Below are 24324 nucleotides of genomic sequence, written 5' to 3' on the forward strand. Positions count from 1 at the left end.
CTTCATATCCTCATTTATTACATCCATATACTTCCTCTTTGGCCTTCCTCTTTGTCTCCTGCCTGGCAGCTCCATGTCCAACATTCTCCTACCAATATACTCACTCTCCCTCCTCTGGACATGTCCGAACCATCTTAACCTGTCCCCCAAATGTCCAACATGAGCTGTCCCTCTGATGTACTCGTTCCTAATCCTGTCCAACCGTATCACTCCCAAAGAGAACCTCAACATCTTCAGCTCTGCTACCTCCAGCTCTGACTCCTGTCTCTGTGTCAGTGACACTGCCTCTAAACCATACAGCATGGCTGGTCTCACCACTGTCCTGTACACCTTCCCCTTGATTCTCGCTGATATTTTTCTATCACACAGAACTCCCGACACCTTTCTCCACCCATTCCAACCTGCCTGCACTCGCTTCTTTACCTCTTTCCCACACTCTCCATTACTCTGGACTGTTGACCCCAAGTACTTAAACTCCTGTACCTTCTTCACCTCTTCACCCTGTAATCCGACTGTTCCACTTCCCTCCCTGTCATTCACACACATGTACTCAGTCTTACTACGACTGACTTTCATAAACTAGTGCCATGAGTCTCTTAATTAATTAATACAATTAAAAGAACTAAATAAAAGTGAAATAACTTTGCGAATAAATAAGGAATTTAAACAGAAGTGTATTTTAAAATAAAAGCTCAAGATACTACATAGATTTAAATACATCTGTCTATAATGTTCTAAACCACACAGCTGTACATTATCACTAATCTCAAGCCAAAACATAGGCAAGCTAAATGTGAAGTGCCTCAGTAAAACATGTTTCACTAGCATGTTGAAAAAAGATCAAGGATGAAAATGTAAAATTTAATATGAGTAAATACACTGATCAGGCATAACATTATGACTACTGAGAGGTGAAGTGAATAACACGGATGATCTCCTCATCATGGCACCTGTTAGTGGGTGGGATATATTAGGCAGCAAGTGAACATTTTGTCCTCAAAGTTGATGTGTTAGAAGCAGGAAAAATGGACAAGCGTAAGGATTTGAACGAGTTTGACAAGGGCCAAATTGTGATGGCTAGACCACTGGATCAGAGTATCTCCAAAACTGCAGCTCTTGTGGGGTGTTCCCGGTCTGCAGTGGTCAGTATCTATCAAAAGTATCCTTTTTAAAGTCATGTAAGTATCCTTTAAGTCCATGCTTCAATGAGACAGGGCTGGTTTAGCAGCAAAAGGGGAACCAACAGAATATCAGGCAGGTGGTCATAATGTTATGCCCGATTGGTGTAGCTTCAAGCGTTTACTATAGATCACTCAGGAGATTCCAGGTGCTTTTATTTTTACTGTAGAAACAAGTGCTACAAAAAAAGGCCTACTTATGCTGGATACATAAAGAGTTCCAGACATACACCTTTGTTAAAATAATCTACTATTACATGAGTAAAAGATACAAAACTGTAAAGGATCCGATGTGCTTTATTGTGGAGATGTATTGGAGTGTTTGTGTGTGTAGTGTAAGAGAGTCGAAAAGTTGCTCCAATGTACAACATATCACAATATTTCTTAACTATATAACTTTTTTCAGTACTCAGCAGGTCATAAGCTGACAAATGACAAATCTAATACTAAAAATCCCTCTCTGAAAATTTAAAGTACTGACTTATGGAATTGTGTTACTTTTTCTGTAGCATGAAGCTCCTTATTAAAATCTTTATATCTCTGAAATTAAACCAGATACTAAACTGAGATTTTGCACACTATTGACTGGGAAGGTTGACTTTAATTTCCAGAAAATATGAAGCAAATCTGAGATGTCCAGACAGATACAACGATTAAAATACGGTGATATGTGGTGGATGTACACAGTTGTATGAAAGGGTATAAGAATATGCTGAAGAAATCAGCTTAACATTATAGAAATAATAATTCCACAGTTCCATACTTCACTCATTTCTGTTACAGAAATAGAGCTAATACAACAGACTGGATGGGAAGCAGACAAAACTCAAAAGCTATTAACTTTGTCAAGTGATCTGCCACTAAAATGTGGCTAAAATCATGACACAATAATGAAAAACCAGTATATGGTTCCTCTTGTTGCTGCCTTAACGTATCAGACCATAAAATCTTTCCATGACATCTTTGTAGATTATGTTTTTTTTTACATTAAGTGCATAGAGTTCAGAAAGATTTCTTTGGCTGATGTGCAATGAGTGAAGATCTGAATCTCAGAACAAAGGCAGCGTGGGCTTGAGCTGGATTTCAGCATGCCTCTAACGTGACGCTAAAGTTGGCTTGTGTGGACTGAAATGCTTTATGAAACAGAATTGAATAGGGTTTTGATGTGATGTGATGTGTGACGTGATATGCAAGGCTTGATGTGATGCATGCAGCTGGATTTGATGTCCGCTGTAGAGAAGACAGTATGACAGATTGTGAACGCTCATTAAAACCCTAGAGGTTATACTGGGAATCTCTGGTTTCACATGAAGCTACCGGAAAATATGCAGACTGCTCTGTCAACATTGCCTGTTTTCAGGTTTAAAAATCAACGTGCATCAATAAAATCTGTGAAAAATCATCTTCGAACACGTGGTGTTTATGTCAGTCGGCATATAATTGCGATAAATTACATCACAATAATCTAAGGGGAAAAAACTGTTTGCTTTAATTTACACTAAATTTACTGCTATGTACTAAATTAATTGCTAATACACTCAATACGCCAATCAGGCATAACATTATGACTACCTTCCTAAAATTGTGTTGGTTCCCCGTTTTGCTGCCAAAACAGCCCTGACCCTTCGAGTTATGGACTCCACTAGATCCCTGAAGGTGTGCTGTGGTATCTGGCACCAAGATTTGCTCTGATCCAGTGGTCTAGCCAACACAATTTGGTCCTTGTCAAACTCGCTCAAATCCTTACATTCTCCTTGTAAGTCCTCCTCATCCTCCTCAAATCCTTACATTATCCTTGTCCATTTTTCCTGCTTCTAACTCATCGACTTCGAGGACAAAATGTTCACTTGCTGCCTAATATATCCCACCCACTAACAGGTGCCATGATGAGGAGATCATCAGTGTTATTCACTTCAACTCTCACTGCTCATAATGTTAGGCCTGATCGGTTTGCTTCAGGCTTCGACACCCTCAGTGTCTACTTTATTAAGAACACACAGTTGTGCAATCTGCCAATCACAAGGCGCTGATCAGAAGTCGACCATTGTAAAGGCTGTCTGTCTGTCTGTCTCTTTTTCTCTCTCTATCACCTAATACACCACAAAATCCTAGAAGCATAGATGCTCACCATGTTCCCCATTCTTATTTCATATTTTCTGAAGCCTATCAACTGGGAAAAAAAATTGCAAACAAACTCTCTTTAACTATATTTAACTTTCTGTAAATGGTTTGTCTGAGTCTAACAACTTTCAAGTCATTTAAAAATCCTCTAGCTAGCTTACAATCCTTCTTGAAATCCCAGAAGAGAAAATCGTGTGCTTAAACACATTTATATGACATTTAAAACATAATCTTTTGACATGTTTGGGTTTATACACTGACTGACTGAGACATCAGTGTCCCAATTGTGTAGCATAACTCCAGAGTCCTTACTCTGTGTACTCGTGTACAAAATATAATGATTCAACAACTAGCGAGTTTGTGAGCTGATTGAGACACAGCCTTGTCGATGAGGAGAATAACCAGCCTGGTCCAAACTGACAGAAAGTCTACTGGAATCTAAATACAACCTTTACAACCGTAATGAGCAGAAAATCATCTCAATACACAACATGCCAAACCTTCTTGAGGCGGATGAAGAAAACCTTAGCTGTGAATATTTAGCCGTTTGTGGGATTTATTTTGCTGTGTATCGTGTGTACATATGTGCAATAAGAACAAGTAGGAGGGTTCAGGTAAGTGCAAAAAACACAAACTCTAACAACTGGCAGTTCAGCACGATTCTTATCTAAGTCATACATCCTTACAAAGTGCAAAACAAACAAAAAAAATAAAACCCTGGCAAATATCCAGTGGATCAGATCGATGTTGTATATGAGGTTGTGAATGTGGTGCATGTTTCACCCCCTCACCTGCGAGCGTATTTTGCCAGCTTCTCCTCTTCCCAAGCCGTGTTTCCACCACCGAAGTTTTTATTGGCCGTTCGCTCCAGGCCCTGAACAAATCGATATTTTTATACAGCTATTTTAAAACATGTATTTAACACCAGCAACTTTAAATGTACAAATTGGTACAACAATACAAAGTGTGAATCTCTGAGAACCCTGAGGCAACACTGTCGGAAGCACAAAAAAAGCCTAAAACTGTTCTGATATGTAAAGCAATCCAACATGAAAATAACATTTTTCATTAATTCTAATCTTAAAAGAACACAATACTTGATTTTAGGTAAATAAATAGATATTAATGTGGATTAAACATCTGAAGTATTGCCGTTTGGTCATTCATAGTAAATTAAAATATGTTTTTAAATAAATCATGAATAAAATATATTTTTTAAAGACACATCAGACATGTACACACAAGACAGACACACGAGGCAGAGACAGACAGCGACAGACAGTGACAGACAGACAGACAGACAGAGACAGACAAAGACACACAAAGACAGGCACAAAGACAGACACACAGAGACAGACAGAGAGACAGACACACAAGGCACAGACACATCAGTCACAGTCAGAGACAGACAGACAGAGACACACAGAGTCAGAGACCGACAAAGACAGGCAGACAGAGACACAGACAGAGACAGAGGCACACGCCTGCAGACATGTACACACACACACACACACACACCTTGATGAAGTTCTCTGTGAGTTTGCGGCAGCTCTGGCAGGGTCCAGCTTGCACGGTCAGCAGAGAGAGGTCAAAGGTAAACACCAGGATGAGGAACAGAGGCGATGAGGCGTACATGACGTCCTAAACATAAAGAAATTGTTTATTAATGTGACATTATTTGGACATTTCAGTGCCACTGTCACAAAAACCAGGCTGCCACATGCTTCCTGTAAGACATACAACACCAACTAACTGCATCTGTTAGATAGTTGTTATATTTGGTAGCTTTGGCACACAGTGAGGAATATCCAGAGTGCACTTATTACAAGAAAACTCCAGCATGACTTTAAGTTAAAGTTTTAACTTCGTTCATTGGCACGTTGGTCCTTGCTCACTCGACTTCCTACTTCCCAGTCCTTTATTCTGTTCAGCTTTCTCATCTTCTCATCTATACACTCTGTTTAAACAGATCAGCTTCCAAAACCCTGAATTTCATGTTAACACAACAGTCATAAACTTCACGGAAGTCATTTCATATTTCTACTAGTAGTAGAACAAAGCATTCTGGAACTATGAGTCAAAATTTTGGAACATAGCTACAAAGCATTCTGCAAATTTTGCTGCCTTGACTACCATCCATTAATCCATCCATTATTCCATCCATACAGTAATCTATCCATCCATTCAACCATACATTAATGTATCCATCCATTAATCCATCCATTATTCCATCCATTAATCCATTGATTATTCCATCCATTAATGTATCCATCCATTAATCCATCCATTAATCTATCCATCTATTCAACCATACATTAATGTATCCATCTATTAATCCATCCATTAATCTATCCATCCATTCAACCATACATTAATGTATCCATTTATTAATCCATCCATCAATCTATCCATCCATTCAACCATACATTAATGTATCCATCTATTAATCCATCCATTCAACCATACATTAATGTATCCATCTATTAATCCATCCATCAATCTATCCATCCATTCAACCATACATTCATGTATCCATCTATTAATCCATACATTAATCCATCCATCCATTTTCTTTACCACTTATCCTACACAGGGTCACTAGAAACCTGGAGCTGATCCCCTGGGACTCAGGGCACAAGGCAGGAAATGCCCTGTACGGGGTACTAACCCATCAGGGCACAATCGCCCACTTTTCAGACACATGTCTTTGGACTGAGAAGGAAACCCCAAATACACAGGGAGAACATCACACACTGAGGCAGGAATCAAACCCCCAACACTGGAGGTGAGAGACAAATGTGCCTAGTGAGAAAAGACTCTTCTGCTTTCCTTATGTTTTTTTTTTTGCAAGAGCAAACACCAAATCCTGACAGTCATCCGTTCTGTTTAAGATCATTGACATTTCTTAACCATTAAACACCATCATGTCTACTCTAGTAATGTCCTCCTCTCAGAAAACCACTAACTTCTCACAGGGATAATGACAATTAGATCACAGATATTGGAGTGATGAACAAATACGTTGTGCGTGTGTGTTTAAGGAAAAATTCAGATTTTTTTTTTCAAATAAAAAGGCCTGATATTTGAATAGAATTTTAATTTGCTCTTAAAGGGTCATTTTTAAGGATTTTTATGTGTTTACATTTAACGCGATCCTTGAGTTCGAAAAAGTTTGAGCGCAGATACAGATTACCCATAATGCACAGCGCCACCGTTTAATACACAGGGACGGAGAGATGCTAAGTGATGCTGATGCTGGTATTAAAAAATCGCACGGGAGCAGAATCAACCTGTTTATAGGCCGTGGTGCTATTTCTGTTTTTATATAAATCTGATAGTTATTTCTTAATGAACAGAATCTCAGAACACACCGTTTTATTGGCTTATAAATGACGCTGCATATTCGCCAACAGAGGACAATAGCACTGTTGAGCACGATTCCACACACTTATTTACTACCATCAGCTCCTGCTCATGCTGAATTCCTGTCATTTCTTTGGACTCGGAGGGAACATGTGGAAACAGGAGACTAAATCCGAATTGAACGCCGGCTTCGCCATTTATAACCCACTTAGCCATTAAATTAGCATCGTGGCTAGCTTGTATGAGATGCACCCAACCAGCATCATTCTCTACCCATATACTTACGTTGCAGTTTTATTTCCTACGAGCAAAGAAGAGGCTTTCGCTTCCTCTTGTCTGCTACAGACACGTGAACTAAATCTGCACGCAAGTCTTCAAATGCAGATTAATCTTTGCGTGTTAAAACTGATTTTCTTAGCCAATGCTAACCTCGCCCCATCTGGATTTCTAGCTCATTCTGTGGGCGCTGCAGCTGTATCATAATAATACCGCCCACCGGCACCAGGAGCCAATCACTGAACCTGCCCTATCCTGTTTATCCAATCAGCTATCGCCGTGTACCAAACTGAAAGGCGGGGCAAAAAAATGTCAATTGATAAAATATACATCGTACAATAATCAAGGATCATTGAAACAAACATTTATTTCGTTTTGTTTATTTTTTTTTTAAGGTAAACAGAAGGCACTTCGGAATAACCTGGAAAAAAAACCACACACACACACACACAAATGCAACACCCTTTACAAACTCGATTACTATTTACAAACTCACATAAGGACAGCATACAAAAAAAAAGGAACATCATTTATTCCCTGTCTGTCCTAGATGACATTTGTGTATCATAACTGGCTGATGTTGAACAACCAAACATATTTCAGCATACACAGAAGATTATAATTCTGGTGGCGTCTTAATGAAAGCTTATAGTACAAATGAACAATTCAGCAACAACTTCTTAACCCTGGTTTACTGCTTCATAACTCATGTCCCATTGAACCAAAGTACCTGTTTGATTTCACAGCAATAATAATTTCACTTTATTTAATGTAAATTGTTAAATGGTTAGATCATCTCAGGTACAAGCCATATCAGCAATGTTCTGTGAAAGAAAGAAAGAAAGCTGGCCATTTCGGGTCTAGTTTTAGTTTGGTTAGATTTGCATTCAGCAACATTTAACCCGGTAAAATCTGGTGAAAGAAATAAGGAACTCCTCTAAGCACCCAAGAGCTACAGTCTGCATCATATGGCATAAATTATATCTCCTCTTACTACTGAATTGAGTATAAGAAATATTGTATATTTTTATTCATTCATCTTCAGTGATCGATTTGTCATGGACAGGGGTGTTGGGGATTCAGACTCTGTTCCGGCAACACTGGGCACAAGGCAAGAAATATCCCCCTGGATTGAATGAATGCCATCCATCACAGTGCATATGCATTTACACACTCATTCACACCAGGGGTCATTCTAGCATAGCCAAGACAGTAAGAGGAAACTGGAAAACCTGGAGGAAACAGACACAAACACAGGGAGAAGCTGCAAAACATGGCCTGGCTCAGTGGGACATGTATTTGCTTAGTTAAAAACTGAACATCAGAGTTAAGACGAAACTTATGCACTGAGGTTTTTTTCCAGCCCATTTACAGGTCATCAGTTGACAGTGCTGTTCTCACTGTGTAACTCAGGACTAGCAGGTGGAGTCAAGTGCTCTAGCGTCAGAGGTATAGTGATCCATGGGTCGTCCTTCTCTAACCCTATGCAATCCTGAGAAACCTCCGCTAACTTGTATCCTGCTCCCCCTGTTAGCTCTCGCAATGTTCCAGCTAAAATTCGTGCTCCTGCTCTCAAAACACTGGCCCGTGTTCTTCTGCTCTCAGCTCTTTCGTTTTCTTTTTGTCCTTTGTGAGCTCCATGAGTGATCTCAGTCAGAAATCCCAAGCTCTGAGAAGGCAGGCTGAAAAGAGGAAGACCACGAAAAAGCTCAGGCATGGATCCCCTTTCATTTGGGGGTTCGGCCGGTTGTGTTTCAAACTGCACCAAGGCAAAGCGTTCTCCGGCACGGCCCTGCAGGTAATCGGCAAGAATGCAGCTGAGCGAGGCACTGAAAACATCGGAGTAGTTCTCTCGCCGCTCTGTCTTCTCTCCTCTGCTTCGACACCACTCCTCTGCTCGTGCCCAAGCGGCAGGGGTGAGCACGAGTACCACTTTGCCGCCATGGCACTGCATGCGATGAAGACGTGAGTGCAACCAGGGTACGGGGCCGAGTGCATTCAGCTCCTCGCGGCTCCACAACTCCAAAGAGACGCCGAATCCCAGCGAGGAGAGAGCCGAACCTAGATGACACACCAGCACTGCGACAGCACTGTCTGCATCTGGAGGGTACAAGAGCACCACCTGACCATCTCCTACTCTACCTGGAGAGAGACACAGAGAGGAAACTTTCACATGGATTTCACATGACAAGGGAAGAGTTAAGGGTATAGTGATCTGCAAATATTGACAGAGTACTCACTGCTGATGCTATCCATTTTCAGCCATTTGAATATCCAACCTGCTGATGATATGCATGTTAATGCTTTTCTCAAACAAATGCATTTATACATCTGTATCTATGTGCTTACCCTTGACTAATCCCTGGAGAACATAGGCTCCCAAAACTGCCAGACACATGACAAGCACAGATACCAACAGAAACAAACTCCAATGTGTTCTGTGAGCTGGGGAGAGAGAGAGAGACATACATTGGTATTCCTATATTCCTCTCTTGGCAGGAATACAGGAATATATCAACAGTATCCCTGATTACAATGATCACAATGTAGATCTTTTTAAACCTGTGCATGATAAGAGCAGTAATCTGTTCTGTCTTTCTGTTATGGTGTTTTTGTGAATGCAGCACATCAGAACCTTATACTCCAGAACCTCTGGACTCTGCTCTGAGCTTTCTGCACTAGATAGTCCTATATGGATACCCTAAACTTTTGTAATTCCCCAAATTCAATGCCAGAGACTAATTCTTGCTTCAGTGAATAATTGGTATAATGTAGACGTGTATCTAAGAACTGCTGCTGCTGTTAGAGAAACCGTCCTTCTCACAACTTTTATACACAACGTGCTCATCAAATCTTTCCACGCTTAGTGCAGATTGCCTTTACTCTTCCATAACCCTACATTATAATGATTTATACACAGTCAGGTGTCACCCAGAAATGGATGGGTTCCAGTTTGTCTGGTTCCTCTCAATACTTTATGTACATATTTCAGGTTTCAGGCAATTCATTAAAATTCTGTTCAGTTTATGCCAGCTATAATGACATGTTATTTGATCTGAGATACTTTGGGCAATGACTAAAAACCTTTTAATGTGTTTTCTTTCCTGGTAAATCATGTTGGTGAAATGGCTAGCAGTTGAGCTTGATCGAGTATCATTATAGACTGCACACTGTAAATCAAATCGAGTTCACTCATATGGAAAGTGCAATTTGAATAGATATTTGTCTACGGTGTTGTTTAAAATATCTCTACAGTGTCTCCAATACTGCTATACATAAAGTCTATACTGTATAGTAAATAGTGAAGGAGAAAGTAAGGAGTTGTCTCAGACTATGCATGCTTAACTCACATAAATTAAACGCAATTAATAAGCATGTCGCATTAAAAATGCGATCAGGATAAATGGGATCTCATTCTGAAGGATGTGAGCCATTGCTTTACAAAAGTGATGTGGTTAGAAAGGTGGGCTAACATGGAACTGTATCCATAATAATTACACAGTGTTCAAAATGGAAAAAACCTCCAAAAAACACTGGGTGCTTACTTTCAAAAGGGCAGACAGGGTCAAAATGGCCTTCAATTCCTTTAACCTTTATCTAGAGAAAGGGAACAAATGCTTTTGTAGAAGTATGAAAACATGACTGAAGAGCATTTTACATCCAATACATGCAAACATGAACATTATGTACCTGCACACAGAGTGAAGGGTGACGTTCCACTCCAGCAAACTCGCCTTGAATTTGCTTTAGACAGAATTAAAGGGAGGTGAGTTAACTTTCTTTTTTAATAGGTCCTTCTTTATATTTCTTAGAATGGACATTAACGGTTCAACCATCACATCAGGGTCCTGCACACAGCTTTTCATTCTTATAATGAAGAAATATTAAGCTTAAAAAATGATGCATCCTACCCAGTGCTGCTTATTAACCAAGTTCCATTTTGGATGCTGATGGCTGTGTACATGATGCCTGCTGTTCCGCAGATCATCTGTTACATGGCAGTGTTCGTTAGAGCCTGAAGTTTTCTTGCAGAGATGAATATCAGCCTCCAGTCTGCAGGGGGCAGTGATGTTCCAAACAAGAGCAGTGCTGTTTCGAACCATTCCACTATGGTAAGTCAACGACTCCATCACAGACACAGATATATTAGAGACAGAGAGAACTGAGAGAAGAAAAACAAGAGAGGGAAACATTATTTTTTCCTCTTCAAATTGACAAAGTAAAGCTTTTATGTTTTTATTCAGCCATAATTACTCAGTAATCTTACAGCACTGTACCTGTCTTGTTAAGAAATGGGCAAAACGTCTTTCGAGGTCCATCCTTCCACCAAATCTGATCAATAATACCAAAAATGAAGTAAATTAAATCATTTTTTAACAACGGAGTCATCTATCCCCTATTCATATTCTCTATATCATATTCTGTGCCAACCACTGAGTACTCAGTTAAAAATTTATCAGAAGTATAAAATGGATTCACTTATTGACCATAAAGTCCAAATCACAGTCAGGAGTCAGGTAATGTCTATCGTACATTACAATACACAATACTGTCCAGGGGTTTTAAGCATCCTAAAGGTTTAGACAAATTTTGTCTGAGATATTATTTTTGCATATTATCCAAAGTTTGTAGGACATTAAAAAGAAAACATTTCATATAAAATGACCACTTTTACTTAAAGCATCAGTCTGATTCATTAAGCAAGGCAAACGGTCCTATATACACATGTGCAGAAATTCTTTACACTGATTTGAAACAATAGGGTAAGAAACTACTCTGTGGCCCAAAACCTACCAAGTAAAATGTTGGCAAAAGTAAGTGAATTAAATGGTTTACGTACCAGAGAATACATATTTTATTATTGAATCTTTGATCATATTTAAACTCTATTATCTAATACCACATACTGTATGTCAATGTCTGTGTAAAGGTTGCAAAGATTGTACCATTTTTCCAGACAATACTTCACTCCCTCCAGCATTTACATTTGGTATCCACCAAGTAGCATTAAATATTAATAAAGCCCCACCCACTCTGTACAAAACTTGTATTTATTTTGACAGTACTACTAAATGTTGGAATGCTGCTTAAATCTTATCTAAAATGATTTAATAAATACTATATTTATTATAAAACATTACCTATTTGAAAAGTATATTTCAGGGGTAATATTTCACACTGCCTCTGTGGAACGTGGGGAGGATGGTCAATAAATGAATAACTACTATTCCCGATTCAATTTGCATTGAAATATTTAACGAATATTATGAATATAAATAAATAATTAAATAATACCTGAAAACAGAGACAGGGGGCGACAGAGCTCATTGGAATCATCAGTGGATTCTCCTTCTTGTATTCAAAGAAACAAGTAAAGATAGCATGAGTATGGTGATACATACACACACGTATATGTTTATATGTTCGGGGGCGGGTGGTTGATACACACCCACTCCAGTCTTAAACATGGTCCATCTTTCTCCATCCTCTGGCAAGCCTGAAGTTCATGAACTTCATCCTTGGGAAGATCACCCACGCGTAGTTCTGCCATTCCTGTTTTTGGGTTAATTTCCGGATATAAAGTGGGTACTGGAAACAAAGTAGTTATAGAATTACTTAAAAAAATGCATTTTTAAAAAAATACATTGAACATACACAAAAACCTTAAAACACTCACCTTTACACTGTGCAATGGCCAGACCTTGAGAACAAACTGAAACAGAAAAATATATATGCGGTGTGTCCATAAAGTCTTGGTGACAACTGATGATGACAGTGTGTATGTGTTTGTGTCTGTGTGTGTGTGAGAGAGAGAGAGAGAGAGAGAGAATAAAATATAAATTACCTTTGTCTATTGCAGGCATCTTGATGTCTTTTGTGAAGCTGGGTTTATGAGTGTTTGAAGAGAAGACAGTGACTGTACTGCCAAAATCATCTTCCCTCAGCTCTACTATTAATGACATCCACATCTGCAGTGCAATTACATACATAGATACATTTATATGAGGCACTTGAAGGTTGCTCCTTTCCTCCTAATTATTCACATTCATAGTAACAGCCATGTTCTCATTCATCATGTTAATATTATTATATTTTAAATTCTTTTGAAATACTACTTACCACTTTTAAGTGACTAACAATGACCTTGTTGCTAATTGGTAGATGTAAGCTGGTGTTTTTTTGACTTGCTCATCTTCCTAAATAAAGAACGGCCTCATTTGGCTGGAGTTATTATTGCATGTAGTGGTCAAAATTGAGAACTGATAATATTGGCCCATTAAAGCAATAATCACACTGCCCCATGCTCAAACTGTAATGATTATTTTAGGAGCAGCATAGGACTGGACAGTTGATAACAAGGATACCAGGGTCATTTTTTTAACTGGTATAATTTTAGAATACACTGCAGCTACAAAAACGTGTTTTACAGCAAATAATCAAAATTCATTCTAATAAATTTGTGCATGCAATGTGTATGTGACGCATGTTCGTGGCTATGATGCATCTAAGCAGCAAAAACAGGATTGGGAAATAGTGTAACACAAAGTTACCTGTGCTGTCTGGTCATCTGAGGAGGCCAGTGTGAAAGTGAGCTCTTCTGAACCTGAGAAGTCTGGGCCCTGGTAACACACTTGGACAGACATTGATGTGGAAACAGGTGGTTCCAGGCCACTTCCATGCTCTTTTGACCTGTTCTCACTCCTTCGGTCATTATAGCTATCTTCTCCAGACAGAGATATTTCCTCGTGGATTCCTGAAGAAAAACAGGGCAAACCTATAAACTTAGAAAATATCATTTTTGTACACACAAATACACAAAAATGAAATAGCTCTTGGTGAGCCACAGAGTACATAGAAATGCAAAACCTGTATTTATTTATTTTTTTTAAATATTTCAGTGTCAAGATACCTGCAGCTGTAATGTTAATCCGGATTCTTAAGCATGGACGCAAGCCTTTATGACTACTGCACAACAGAGCCTGAGCAGAAAGACCACTCACGTAAACTCTGTCATCGTGATAAAGGCATATATCACCTAGTAAAAGAAAAAAATGGGAGACACAGCAAAAATGGCAGAGAATTAATTTTAGCATTGCCTTGGTCTTTACTTATGATAAAATCAATTATATATATATATATATATAACATATTCATTCATTATAATTTTCAACATGTAACATAGAATTTAATTTTTTTATACATATATCCCCATATTTTACAAACGTTACTCTCAAAACTCTGGACACATACCTTTCACACCATCATGTACAAAACAAAATATATTTAAAAACAGTATATTCATACAGAATTGCTTTATTAGTGGTGGACTGACATAATTTGGACAACACAAGTCAACCTAGGAAATATTCACTGTAACAAATTTAGAACACAAAACAAAACAACAGGCAGAACAGGAATGCCAGAACCAGGAAAAATACCCAGGACCAGATAGACTTAGCTTGAAGCTTGAAGTAGGAAATGAGGAAACAGAAAACTCGGGGTGACATGAAAGCTGATCTCATAATGTTTTTTCCCCGTTTTGGAGTTCGGCCTATAGTCCACAGATTTCATGTGCAAATCCAGAAAAAGTTTCCTGTTTAGTAAAGCCAAGATCAATGTCAGTGCTAAAAATGCTAAATCCATTTGCAGTCCTACACTGTGATGTATATATGGCTTAGTTGCTATTTATACAATGGCCATTATTCATCAAGTTTTATATGGACAAATCTGATCATAAAATGCTTGTTTATCAGTCAAACCCACATCTGATCAGACTGTGTGAACATTTATACTTCAGATTTGAACAACCTGAAAAAAGACTTGATTTACAGTTAAATAATCAGCACCAATAAAAATATCTGTTGAGCTGGGGTGTAGTGTAAGTAATAACGATATGTCAGTACCCTTAATATATCAGTTAATATAAAGCCGCATAGTACAATATAGGTAATGTGGTTTTTTGTCATTGTGTAATTTGTAGGTGTGAATAGCAATGCACATATATAGTTCTAAATCAGGGCAATAGTCCATTAAGTAAAGTAACAGTCAAAATTGTGCAGAGAAGGCACAGTGGAGCTCTGCATGGGCTGAAGACCTGAACCTACAGCTGACGAACCACATGAATAGGTTTTATTATTTGCATGAAAAAAATGCCATGGGGGATTTTATTCATTTTGCTAAGCTGTTTTGCACTGATTCTTTTGTTGTCGTTCATTTTTTTTATATATTAAATTTCTATTATTGTATGTGATTTTGACTCATTCCTTCCAGCATCTTCTCAGACACAAAAGAATTACGAAAGAGCTTTTGCAAAACTTGGCACTGAATGGCATCTTTCCAACACCTGGGAGCTGTACATTGATGGAAACTTGGCTCACTTATATTTATTATTAACATCTTAGTTACATCTGACTTCAGTTAACTCTTGACCTATTCGGGTTCCAAAAATAAAAACAAAAACCTAGTTATAAATACACAAAGTATTTGCAAGTGAAAATGGAAATTTGTTCATTTTTCCATTTGATTTCGACAGCAGGAAAAAGCTTCAACAGTGTTGTAAACAAACATCCACAACTGTCTCAACATATCGAGATGATGTAAATTTAGTTAAAAACTAAGGATTGCAAAAGACAAGATTAATGAACCCCTACCTCGGCTGAAACGTACTATTATTACTTAACTTTTTTTAATTATTTTTCAAGCAACCTTTGTAGCTTTAGAAACTTGATGCTAGCTTATCATTTGCAATTTACTCAAATTCCCAGTTTATATCATACTGCACTTGCATCAGTCAGATGCAGATCTTGCTGTATTAGAATCTATGCCAGTTTCTACTAAACCATGATGAGTAAGGGCTGTTATGATTATAAATGAATGAATTCTTACCTGGCTTTATGTTACAATCAGTAAGATCCTGCCAAGAAACACAAAAGATGGAAATTACAGATCGGTTTGTCACAAACAAATTCATCATTCACATAGAATAAACTTTTTTAAACATATATACCAATATTAACTTTAATTCCAAAGCTCTGGACACATACCTTTCAAATCATCATGTTTAACAAAATATCATGTAAAAACAGTATATTCATACAGAATTGCCTTATTTGGGGTGGACTGGCATAATTTGGACAACACATCTCAAATTAGGCAATATACAAAATAACAAACACAAAACAAAATATCAGGCATAACAGGAAGGCCAGAACCAAAATTACCAGGAAAAATACCCAGGACCAGATAGACTTGATGTCGGAAATGAGAAAACAGGTGTGGAAGTACCGTAGGGAGCAGGAACACTGGGAATGTTGTAAATATAAAAGATACAGGAAATACAGTATGAAGACTTGCTCATTTATTTATCCCTGTGTGTCCAATCATTTGTGTACAGAACACCCATGCAGACCATACACACATACACACACACTCAGGGTGACATGACAGCTGATCTCATAATGTTTTTTCCCCTTTTGGCGTTCAGCCTATAGTCCACAGATTTCACGTTCATATCCAGAAAATTCCACAGCCGTCCATGACTGGGAGCTAAGGAAGTAAAACCAGCCTGTGCTCTTTCCTCTGTCAATCACACCAATACCTGCCAATGGCTCATGCATTCAGAAGAAGGCAGAGAGTACTTTTCTCTGAGCGTGTTATGTTTCCCTGTGTGAGCAGCGGTTCCAAGTGATCCATGTGGCTCGCTTCACATTTGGTCTTTCTGAGAGGTGACCGAATAAAGATAACATCTCTGTAAGAATTATACTACAGCCTAAGTTACTAGTTGCTACTACCAGAGCTATAGAGGCTTCTTGACATTATTGAAAATGAGGCCTTAGCTTACATTGTGATAGTGTTAAATCCTATAAAGTGGATCCTACTTTACGGCTTGCAGGTGGGGCGAATTTATTTTACATTGATACATCCGACAACATATTACACATCTTTCACACATTTGGTAGATCAATAGGATACGGTATGTGCTGTACTACTAAATTCTTTTGTTATGGGTAGTGCAGTAAACATATAGCATGTCTTCATATACGATGATCCTCACTATAAAATACTTGGGTTTAATATGGAGGAGCTGACATCTGAGTGCTGAGTCAGTGCTGAAATGCCATGCTGTCTAGTAGGAAGAACACAAAAGTCTGGGAAGCATGACTGCATTTGAGAAGCACACACCACCAATATTTATACTATAAAACTCGTAAAAAGTAAAAAAAAGTAAAACTACTACAGATTAGTAATACAGACAGCAGATGTACAGGCATACATCCAGTTAGAAATGCATAGTTATGCTCGGTAATTATAAACACACTCTAAACAAACTTATACTACACAAGCTTCATAATTGTTTTTCCAACTAATTTCCAGCTTATATGTACACAATTCAGTGAGTAAGAAAGTAAGCATAAAACACAGGCAACACACCCAAGAGGAACTACTATACCAACATGCTAGGGAACAGTTCAGTTTCTGCCATGATTTACCGGCTGGTTCTCTTTACTGAACGTTTCTTAGCAACGAGCTATATTTCGTTTTTATATATAATGGCTATTCGAGTGTAAAATCTAATTTTAAAAGACAAATATATCTTATCTCTATCTTAACTGTCAGCAATAAAACGCTGTGTATGTAAATAGGCAGTCGACCTATCTCGCAAGGTTGGATCCTCCTGACAAAGGTGTGTGCACAGGTACAAGTGCAAATAAGTCATGTTCATGTGACAGAGATTAGAATCACCATTTTGTTTTAAATGTATTTTGTTTATCTCAGGTCACAAAGACCTGAACATCATTTATGTAACAGAAATACGATTTAACACCTTTAAAATAACAATCATATGATGTACTGAATAAATGTATTGTTTTACATTTAGTAAAGTAAGTAAATTGCCTATCTGACCCAACTAGATTACAAGGTTTAGGGAAACAAAAAAAAAGAAAGAAAGAAAGAATGATCTATGACAGTTGATGTCATTCCAGCCTGCGATAATTCAACAATACCAGGATGTAGATGCATCAGATCGACCCCAGTATCTTCTCACACAAGAGAAAGGTCATAAGTCACTGCAGAGAATCACAAACTGCTCTGCCGCTATTCTGTTCACACACCTCGTCTTCCAGACGGTAATCCATCGCCATAGCTACGGCACACAGGAGCCTTAGCATTGGGTGTCATGGCCGGCTGGGCTCATAAATAAGTAAAAGGCATGACTTCATCTTGTGTATCCTTGTTCAGGAGCCAGTTACGCAAGAATATTATTAACCTTTACATTGTAATCTTTAGCTGTTTTAGAAATTCATGTGTTTTTAATTGTTGGTACACCATATATTTCATCCAAGCTGTTCAGAATATATAAAAGTTACAAAAATAGTATAGTCTTGGCTTTGTTATCGCTCCTAGAATCATAGCAATGACGCTTTTGTACAAGAATATGGACGCGCAGGATAAAACAGGACATCTGAGCACCTATTTTTTGGGATTTAACCCTTGTATTTACCTCCCATTTATTATACACTTATTCTCTCCGCGTGCCAAGTTGACCTGGTCTGTTCTGACTGCTTATAAAAACTGAGGTATGTATGATCACCTTTTTTTTGTTTGACGTTTTTAGTCAGCTTGTTTCCAACACATTGACATATATTTTGCACTTTTTAAAAAAAAAAAAATTTGGTATTATAAATCTCATTTATTTAAAATTATACCTCATTTTTGAGTACTTTTTACACCAGGTCAAATTGACCCGAAGATAACTGGAGGGTTAAATATATTTGACCATTAAGTATTTCAGATATAATGATATTTCATTGTAGAAAATAAAGACATTACAATGATTTATATTATAAAAAAAAAAGAAGAAATAATTACAGTCGAAATCATTTCTAGATCTAGTTTTATATATTGTGATTGTGGAATTCATAAAAAAGTAGACTCATGCTGTATTACTGTTGTGCTGGAGAGACAAGCACAAAGAAAACATGTCATTAGTGTTATCACTAATATAAACTCAACACACTGGTCCAGTCCGAGTTTAAATCAGCTACCTGTATTATATTTATAAATCAGTCTTAAATTGCACTTCGGCAGCTAATGCCAGGTGTCAGGTTCAGCATAACAAGAAGTTATGTATTAAATGATCTTCCTCTTATAGACCGTAAAAAGAAAATATTTCATGCACGTTTAGTTATCAAGAAACGGGGCTCTTCAAGCACCCATGTGCCACTGCTGGAAACAATGCTGTTCCGACATGTTATAAGAGCTGAAGCTGTATTTACTTCTGTTTCAATGGAGTACAAATACCCCATTTATACACAGTGTGTGCAGCTCACCGTGCATGTTTTGGTCTGCTTATGTAAAGTGGGAAAAACACTACTTTGTGTCATGCACATGAAAATGATTTGCTATTATTTCCTAGATGCTTTGCATGTGATTATATTTGCACATGTACAGGCACATGCATGGCTTAACAAAAAACAAGGAGGTGGATGTTTGGGTTAAAAAGCAGGCGCTTCTTTAACTTTTTTTTTCTGTTTCTTTTTTTATCATCCACCGACATCTGAATGCCTGGTTTTTGGCTCCAAACAAAACACGACATGTCTTTCCTACTAAATTAAAAACTGAATCTAGAGCAAAACAGAACGAAATCTAAAATGTATAAATGTGTTTAAATTATAAAAATTAAATTATATAATTTATATGTAGAAATTATACTGTTTAACTTTACTATTTTATCCATAATGAGCAAGCATGCGGTGATGGTGGCAAGTAAAAACATTTAAAAATATTATTACTATACTTATTTATTATTTATATACCTTACCTATTATATTATTGACTAATTCAGTTTACTATATAAATAATAAATATTAACTACATTTAGAAATAATATGAAAGACCACTATACATAGTTTAAAAGAATTTTAAACTATGATTTGCTGATTTGTGTATCTACTTTACCTAACCTCCTAATGCATAATTTACTTTAATGTTGAATTTCATAAAACCCATTAGAGAAAAAAAGAAAAAAGACACCATACCTCGCTGCAAGTGAGTGCATCTTCCTTGGTGAAGTTGAAGAGCTCCAGGCTTTGTGTGTGAATGAGTGTGGTGCAGAAGACCAGCGTCATCCCCAGTGCATGCAGCATCGTGACAAGTCGCGGTGATGACAGAGCTGGAGCCGAGTGTTTTGCTGTCTGAGGAAGACAGCTACATTTCTACATGTATTCTCCTTCACCTCCCTGATGAGAGCGACGTCAGGACGAGCGGACGGGACACGTCACATGACATTTCAGTTGATACCTGAGACTGACAGAGAGAGAGAGAGAGAGAGAGAGAGAGAGAGAGAGAGAGAGAGAGAGAGAGAGAGGAGATATGTGAAATGTATGCAGTGAGGAAGGTGGAGATGATCCCCATACAAGAAAAACTGTATAAATTTGGATGCCTCAAAATTCCTAATGGTGTCCCTGGATGTAGCCTTCACCACACTGCTGAGTTATTCATATAAAAGTCTTATTTTAGGTTATTATTATTATTATTAGTAGTAGTAGTAGTAGTAGTAGTAGTAGTAGTAGTAATATGCTATAATGACTTACCCACTAATAACCACTTAACCACTAATTCATTTCATTCACTAATGCATTTCTTCCTTTCCAGTTATTCAGGAATTACATAATAATTCATCATACAGCTACAGAAATCATAAATTCTCTTCTCTCTCTCTCTCTCTCTCTCTTTCTTTCTCACTCTCTCTCTCTCTGTCTCTCTCTTTCTCTCACTCTTTCTCTCTCTCACTCACTCTCACAATCGTTCTCTCTCTCACTCACTCCCTTAATCGTTCTCTCTCTCTATCACTCACTATTCTCTCTATTTATTGTGAGACTAACAATCATTTAGAACACTAAATTCAAATTTATGGATGAAAAATGTTGAACAAAAATCCATACATGACAAAATAATGAAAGTTTTCTCTTGGATTCAGTCCAGATGGATAGATTGTGAAGACTCAGAATGTACAATAAGATGTTATTGGTTAGAAATGTGAATGAATGTGCTAAAAGGGATAGTGGCTGATTGGATTCAAATTAATTATGCTTATTTTTATCTGGAGACTAATACTGAAGAGTTTTCTGAATGGTTGCTGATGTAAAACGCACAAATAAATCTCTCTCTCTCTCTCTCTCTCTCTCTCTCTCTATTTTATTCTATTCTATTCTATTCTATTATTTTGTTGAGTAATTATGTAAAATGCTGCTAAAGTAAACACATGAATGGTTAAAATGAATGACCATCGAAAGTCAAAGTCTCTCTCTCTCTCTCTCTCTCTCTCTCTATTCTATTCTATTCTATTATTTTGTTGAGTAATTATGTAAAATGCTGCTAAAGTAAACACATGAATGGTTAAAATAAATGACCATCAAAAGTCAAAGTCTCTCTCTCTCTCTCTATTCTATTCTATTCTATTCTATTCTATTCTATTCTATTCTACTGTTGAGTAATTATGTAAATTGCTGCTAAAGTAAACACATGAATGGTTAAAATAAATGACCATCAAAAGTCAAAGTCTCTCTCTCTCTCTCTCTCTCTCTCTCTATATATATTCTATTCTATTCTATTCTATTCTATTCTATTCTATTCTATTCTATTCTATTCTATTCTATTATTTTGTTGAGTAATTATGTAAATTGCTGCTAAAGTAAACACATGAATGGTTAAAATAAATGACCATCGAAGATCAAAGTCTCTCTCTCTCTCTCTCTCTCTCTCTCTATTCTATTCTATTCTATTCTATTCTATTATTTTGTTGAGTAATTATGTAAAATGCTGCTAAAGTAAACACATGAATGGTTAAAATAAATGACCATCGAAAGTCAAAGTCTCTCTCTCTCTCTCTATCTCTCTCTCTCTATTCTATTCTATTCTATTCTATTATTTTGTTGAGTAATTATGTAAATTGCTGCTAAAGTAAACACATGAATGGTTAAAATAAATGACCATCGAAGATCAAAGTCTCTCTCTCTCTCTCTCTCTCTCTCTATCTATCTATCTATCTATCTATCTATCTATCTATCTATCTATCTATTCTATTCTATTCTATTATTTTGTTGAGTAATTATGTAAATTGCTGCTAAAGTAAACACATGAATGGTTAAAATAAATGACCATCGAAGATCAAAGTCTCTCTCTCTCTCTCTATCTATCTATCTATCTATCTATCTATCTATCTATCTATCTATCTATCTATCTATCTATCTATCTATCTATCTATTCTATTCTATTCTATTATTTTGTTGAGTAATTATGTAAATTGCTGCTAAAGTAAACACATGAATGGTTAAAATAAATGACCATCGAAGATCAAAGTCTCTCTCTCTATCTATCTATCTATCTATCTATCTATCTATCTATCTATCTATCTATCTATCTATCTATCTATCTATTCTATTCTATTCTATTATTTTGTTGAGTAATTATGTAAATTGCTGCTAAAGTAAACACATGAATGGTTAAAATAAATGACCATCGAAGATCAAAGTCTCTCTCTCTATCTATCTATCTATCTATCTATCTATCTATCTATCTATCTATCTATCTATCTATTCTATTCTATTCTATTCTATTATTTTGTTGAGTAATTATGTAAATTGCTGCTAAAGTAAACACATGAATGGTTAAAATAAATGACCATCGAAGATCAAAGTCTCTCTCTCTCTCTCTCTCTCTCTCTCTATTCTATTATATTCTATTATTTTGTTGAGTAATTATGTAAAATGCTGCTAAAGTAAACACATGAATGGTTAAAATAAATGACCATCGAAAGTCAAAGTCTCTCTCTCTCTCTCTCTATCTCTATTCTATTCTATTCTATTCTATTCTATTCTATTCTATTATTTTGTTGAGTAATTATGTAAATTGCTGCTAAAGTAAACACATGAATGGTTAAAATAAATGACCATCGAAGATCAAAGTCTCTCTCTATCTATCTATCTATCTATCTATCTATCTATCTATCTATCTATCTATCTATCTATTCTATTCTATTCTATTATTTTGTTGAGTAATTATGTAAATTGCTGCTAAAGTAAACACATGAATGGTTAAAATAAATGACCATCGAAGATCAAAGTCTCTCTCTCGCTATCTATCTATCTATCTATCTATCTATCTATCTATCTATCTATCTATCTATTCTATTCTATTATTTTGTTGAGTAATTATGTAAATTGCTGCTAAAGTAAACACATGAATGGTTAAAATAAATGACCATCGAAGATCAAAGTCTCTCTCTCTCTCTCTCTCTCTCTCTATCTATCTATCTATCTATCTATCTATTCTATTCTATTCTATTCTATTCTATTCTATTCTATTCTATTATTTTGTTGAGTAATTATGTAAAATGCTGCTAAAGTAAACACATGAATGGTTAAAATAAATGACCATCGAAAGTCAAAGTCTCTCTCTCTCTCTCTCTCTCTCTCTCTCTTTAATGACCTATGTTAATTTAATTGCAGTTAGTTATGCTCTAAATTGATGTATCAGGTCGAGTAGAAACAGTAGACTCAGGATATGTACCGCTATTGACAGAGCTGCTGTTTTTGTTGTTATTAAATCATTCAGGTTCTTCTAGTTCGTTATTTCACAACTTCCATGTCACGAAACAAGGAAAATGACTTCTTATAAATACTCTAATCTAGAGAGACATGTGAATATTCTGTAATAAAAGCTACGTATTGTGGACTAAAAAGTACAAAAAAATAATGTACAAAAGTAGCAGAAAGTAAGTAAAGCTTACGGAGGTGTCGCTGATGTCTGTGACAGCCGCAGTGTAGCTCTAGAAAGCTCCAGAAATGTCTAAGATTGGCTATTTAATGTAAACAATATAGGTATGTGTATGATAATTTGGGCTGAAAATGAAATATACGTCGAAAGAAAATACTAGAAAACATTTAAAACAATAAGCTAGAGGTTTCTAAGCCAGGTGGATGCCGTTAGCCTGAACGGACTCGGACTTCCACATACCTCTCAGAGGTGACGGGCACGAGCAGGGGGCGGGGCCAGGAGCAGGTGCGCGTGCCAACGGTGTTTTTAACTAACGGCGCAGTGAGGGAACTGGGAGCACTGGAGCTGTGAGGCGACGACAACATTTGTATAACATAAACAGCACTTTTTTTCCACACAAACTTTGTTTTGTAATCTTTCTCATGAGAACTTGTTAAAATATTAGAGGAAGCTTACCCAAAAATCTTGGGTTAAAACAAATATAAACAAAAGCGACACAGTCATATTGTATTCATTCATCCATCCATTTTCTATACCCGCTTTATTCCTAATTAGGGTCACGGGGGTCTGCTATTCCTATTCCAGCTGTGCCTATTCCAGCTGTGCC

At 36.9% G+C, this 24324-nt stretch overlaps 2 protein-coding genes across 9 annotated transcripts in view; both read right to left on the reverse strand.

Moving 5' to 3' along the window:
• LOC131352550 (protein disulfide isomerase Creld1) overlaps positions 1–7123 on the reverse strand; it is a 23812-nt gene extending 16689 nt beyond the window's left edge. The window contains exons 1-3 of the mRNA XM_058388734.1: positions 6948–7123; positions 4818–4940; positions 4091–4173 (exon numbers count right to left, since the gene is read on the reverse strand). Of these exons, the coding sequence (XP_058244717.1) occupies positions 4091–4173; positions 4818–4934 (200 nt within the window). The 5' untranslated portion in view covers positions 4935–4940; positions 6948–7123. The remainder of the gene's footprint in view (positions 1–4090; positions 4174–4817; positions 4941–6947) is intronic.
• A 194-nt stretch (positions 7124–7317) lies between these two features.
• On the reverse strand, positions 7318–23966 carry wu:fl23c11 (interleukin-17 receptor C). 8 transcript variants are annotated; one of them, XM_058388727.1, is made up of 16 exons: positions 23731–23966; positions 19979–20240; positions 15825–15852; positions 13849–13974; positions 13490–13713; positions 12784–12907; positions 12616–12651; positions 12388–12527; positions 12234–12290; positions 11216–11270; positions 10850–11100; positions 10629–10682; positions 10484–10535; positions 9288–9383; positions 9179–9220; positions 7318–9104 (listed from the first exon to the last, which is right to left on the reverse strand). In XM_058388727.1, exons 2-16 carry the CDS (start codon positions 20084–20086, stop codon positions 8317–8319), a joined length of 2181 nt encoding a protein of 726 aa, XP_058244710.1. In that variant the 5' UTR covers positions 20087–20240; positions 23731–23966; the 3' UTR covers positions 7318–8316. The 8 variants fall into 8 exon arrangements, with proteins under 8 accessions (XP_058244710.1, XP_058244712.1, XP_058244711.1 ...); XM_058388729.1 differs by having other exon boundaries at positions 12234–12287; positions 19979–20246; XM_058388728.1 differs by having other exon boundaries at positions 9179–9217; positions 19979–20246.
• Between the last annotated feature and the right edge of the window lie 358 nt (positions 23967–24324).

The sequence above is a fragment of the Hemibagrus wyckioides genome, linkage group LG05 (genome assembly GCF_019097595.1).
Source record: "Hemibagrus wyckioides isolate EC202008001 linkage group LG05, SWU_Hwy_1.0, whole genome shotgun sequence".
NCBI classification, from domain to species: domain Eukaryota; kingdom Metazoa; phylum Chordata; class Actinopteri; order Siluriformes; family Bagridae; genus Hemibagrus; species Hemibagrus wyckioides.

Bases quoted from the DNA above. Each gene is read 5' to 3' on its own strand.
- wu:fl23c11 (XM_058388727.1), bottom strand. From the start codon at position 20,086: ATGCTGCATGCACTGGGGATGACGCTGGTCTTCTGCACCACACTCATT. The intron at 12,652-12,783 runs GTAATTTATATT...TTTCTGTTTCAG, and splicing joins GATGCCTGCAATAGACAAAG to TTTGTTCTCAAGGTCTGGCC. The intron at 10,683-10,849 runs GTAGGATGCATC...TTCTGTCTAAAG, and splicing joins TGGTTAATAAGCAGCACTGG to CAAATTCAAGGCGAGTTTGC.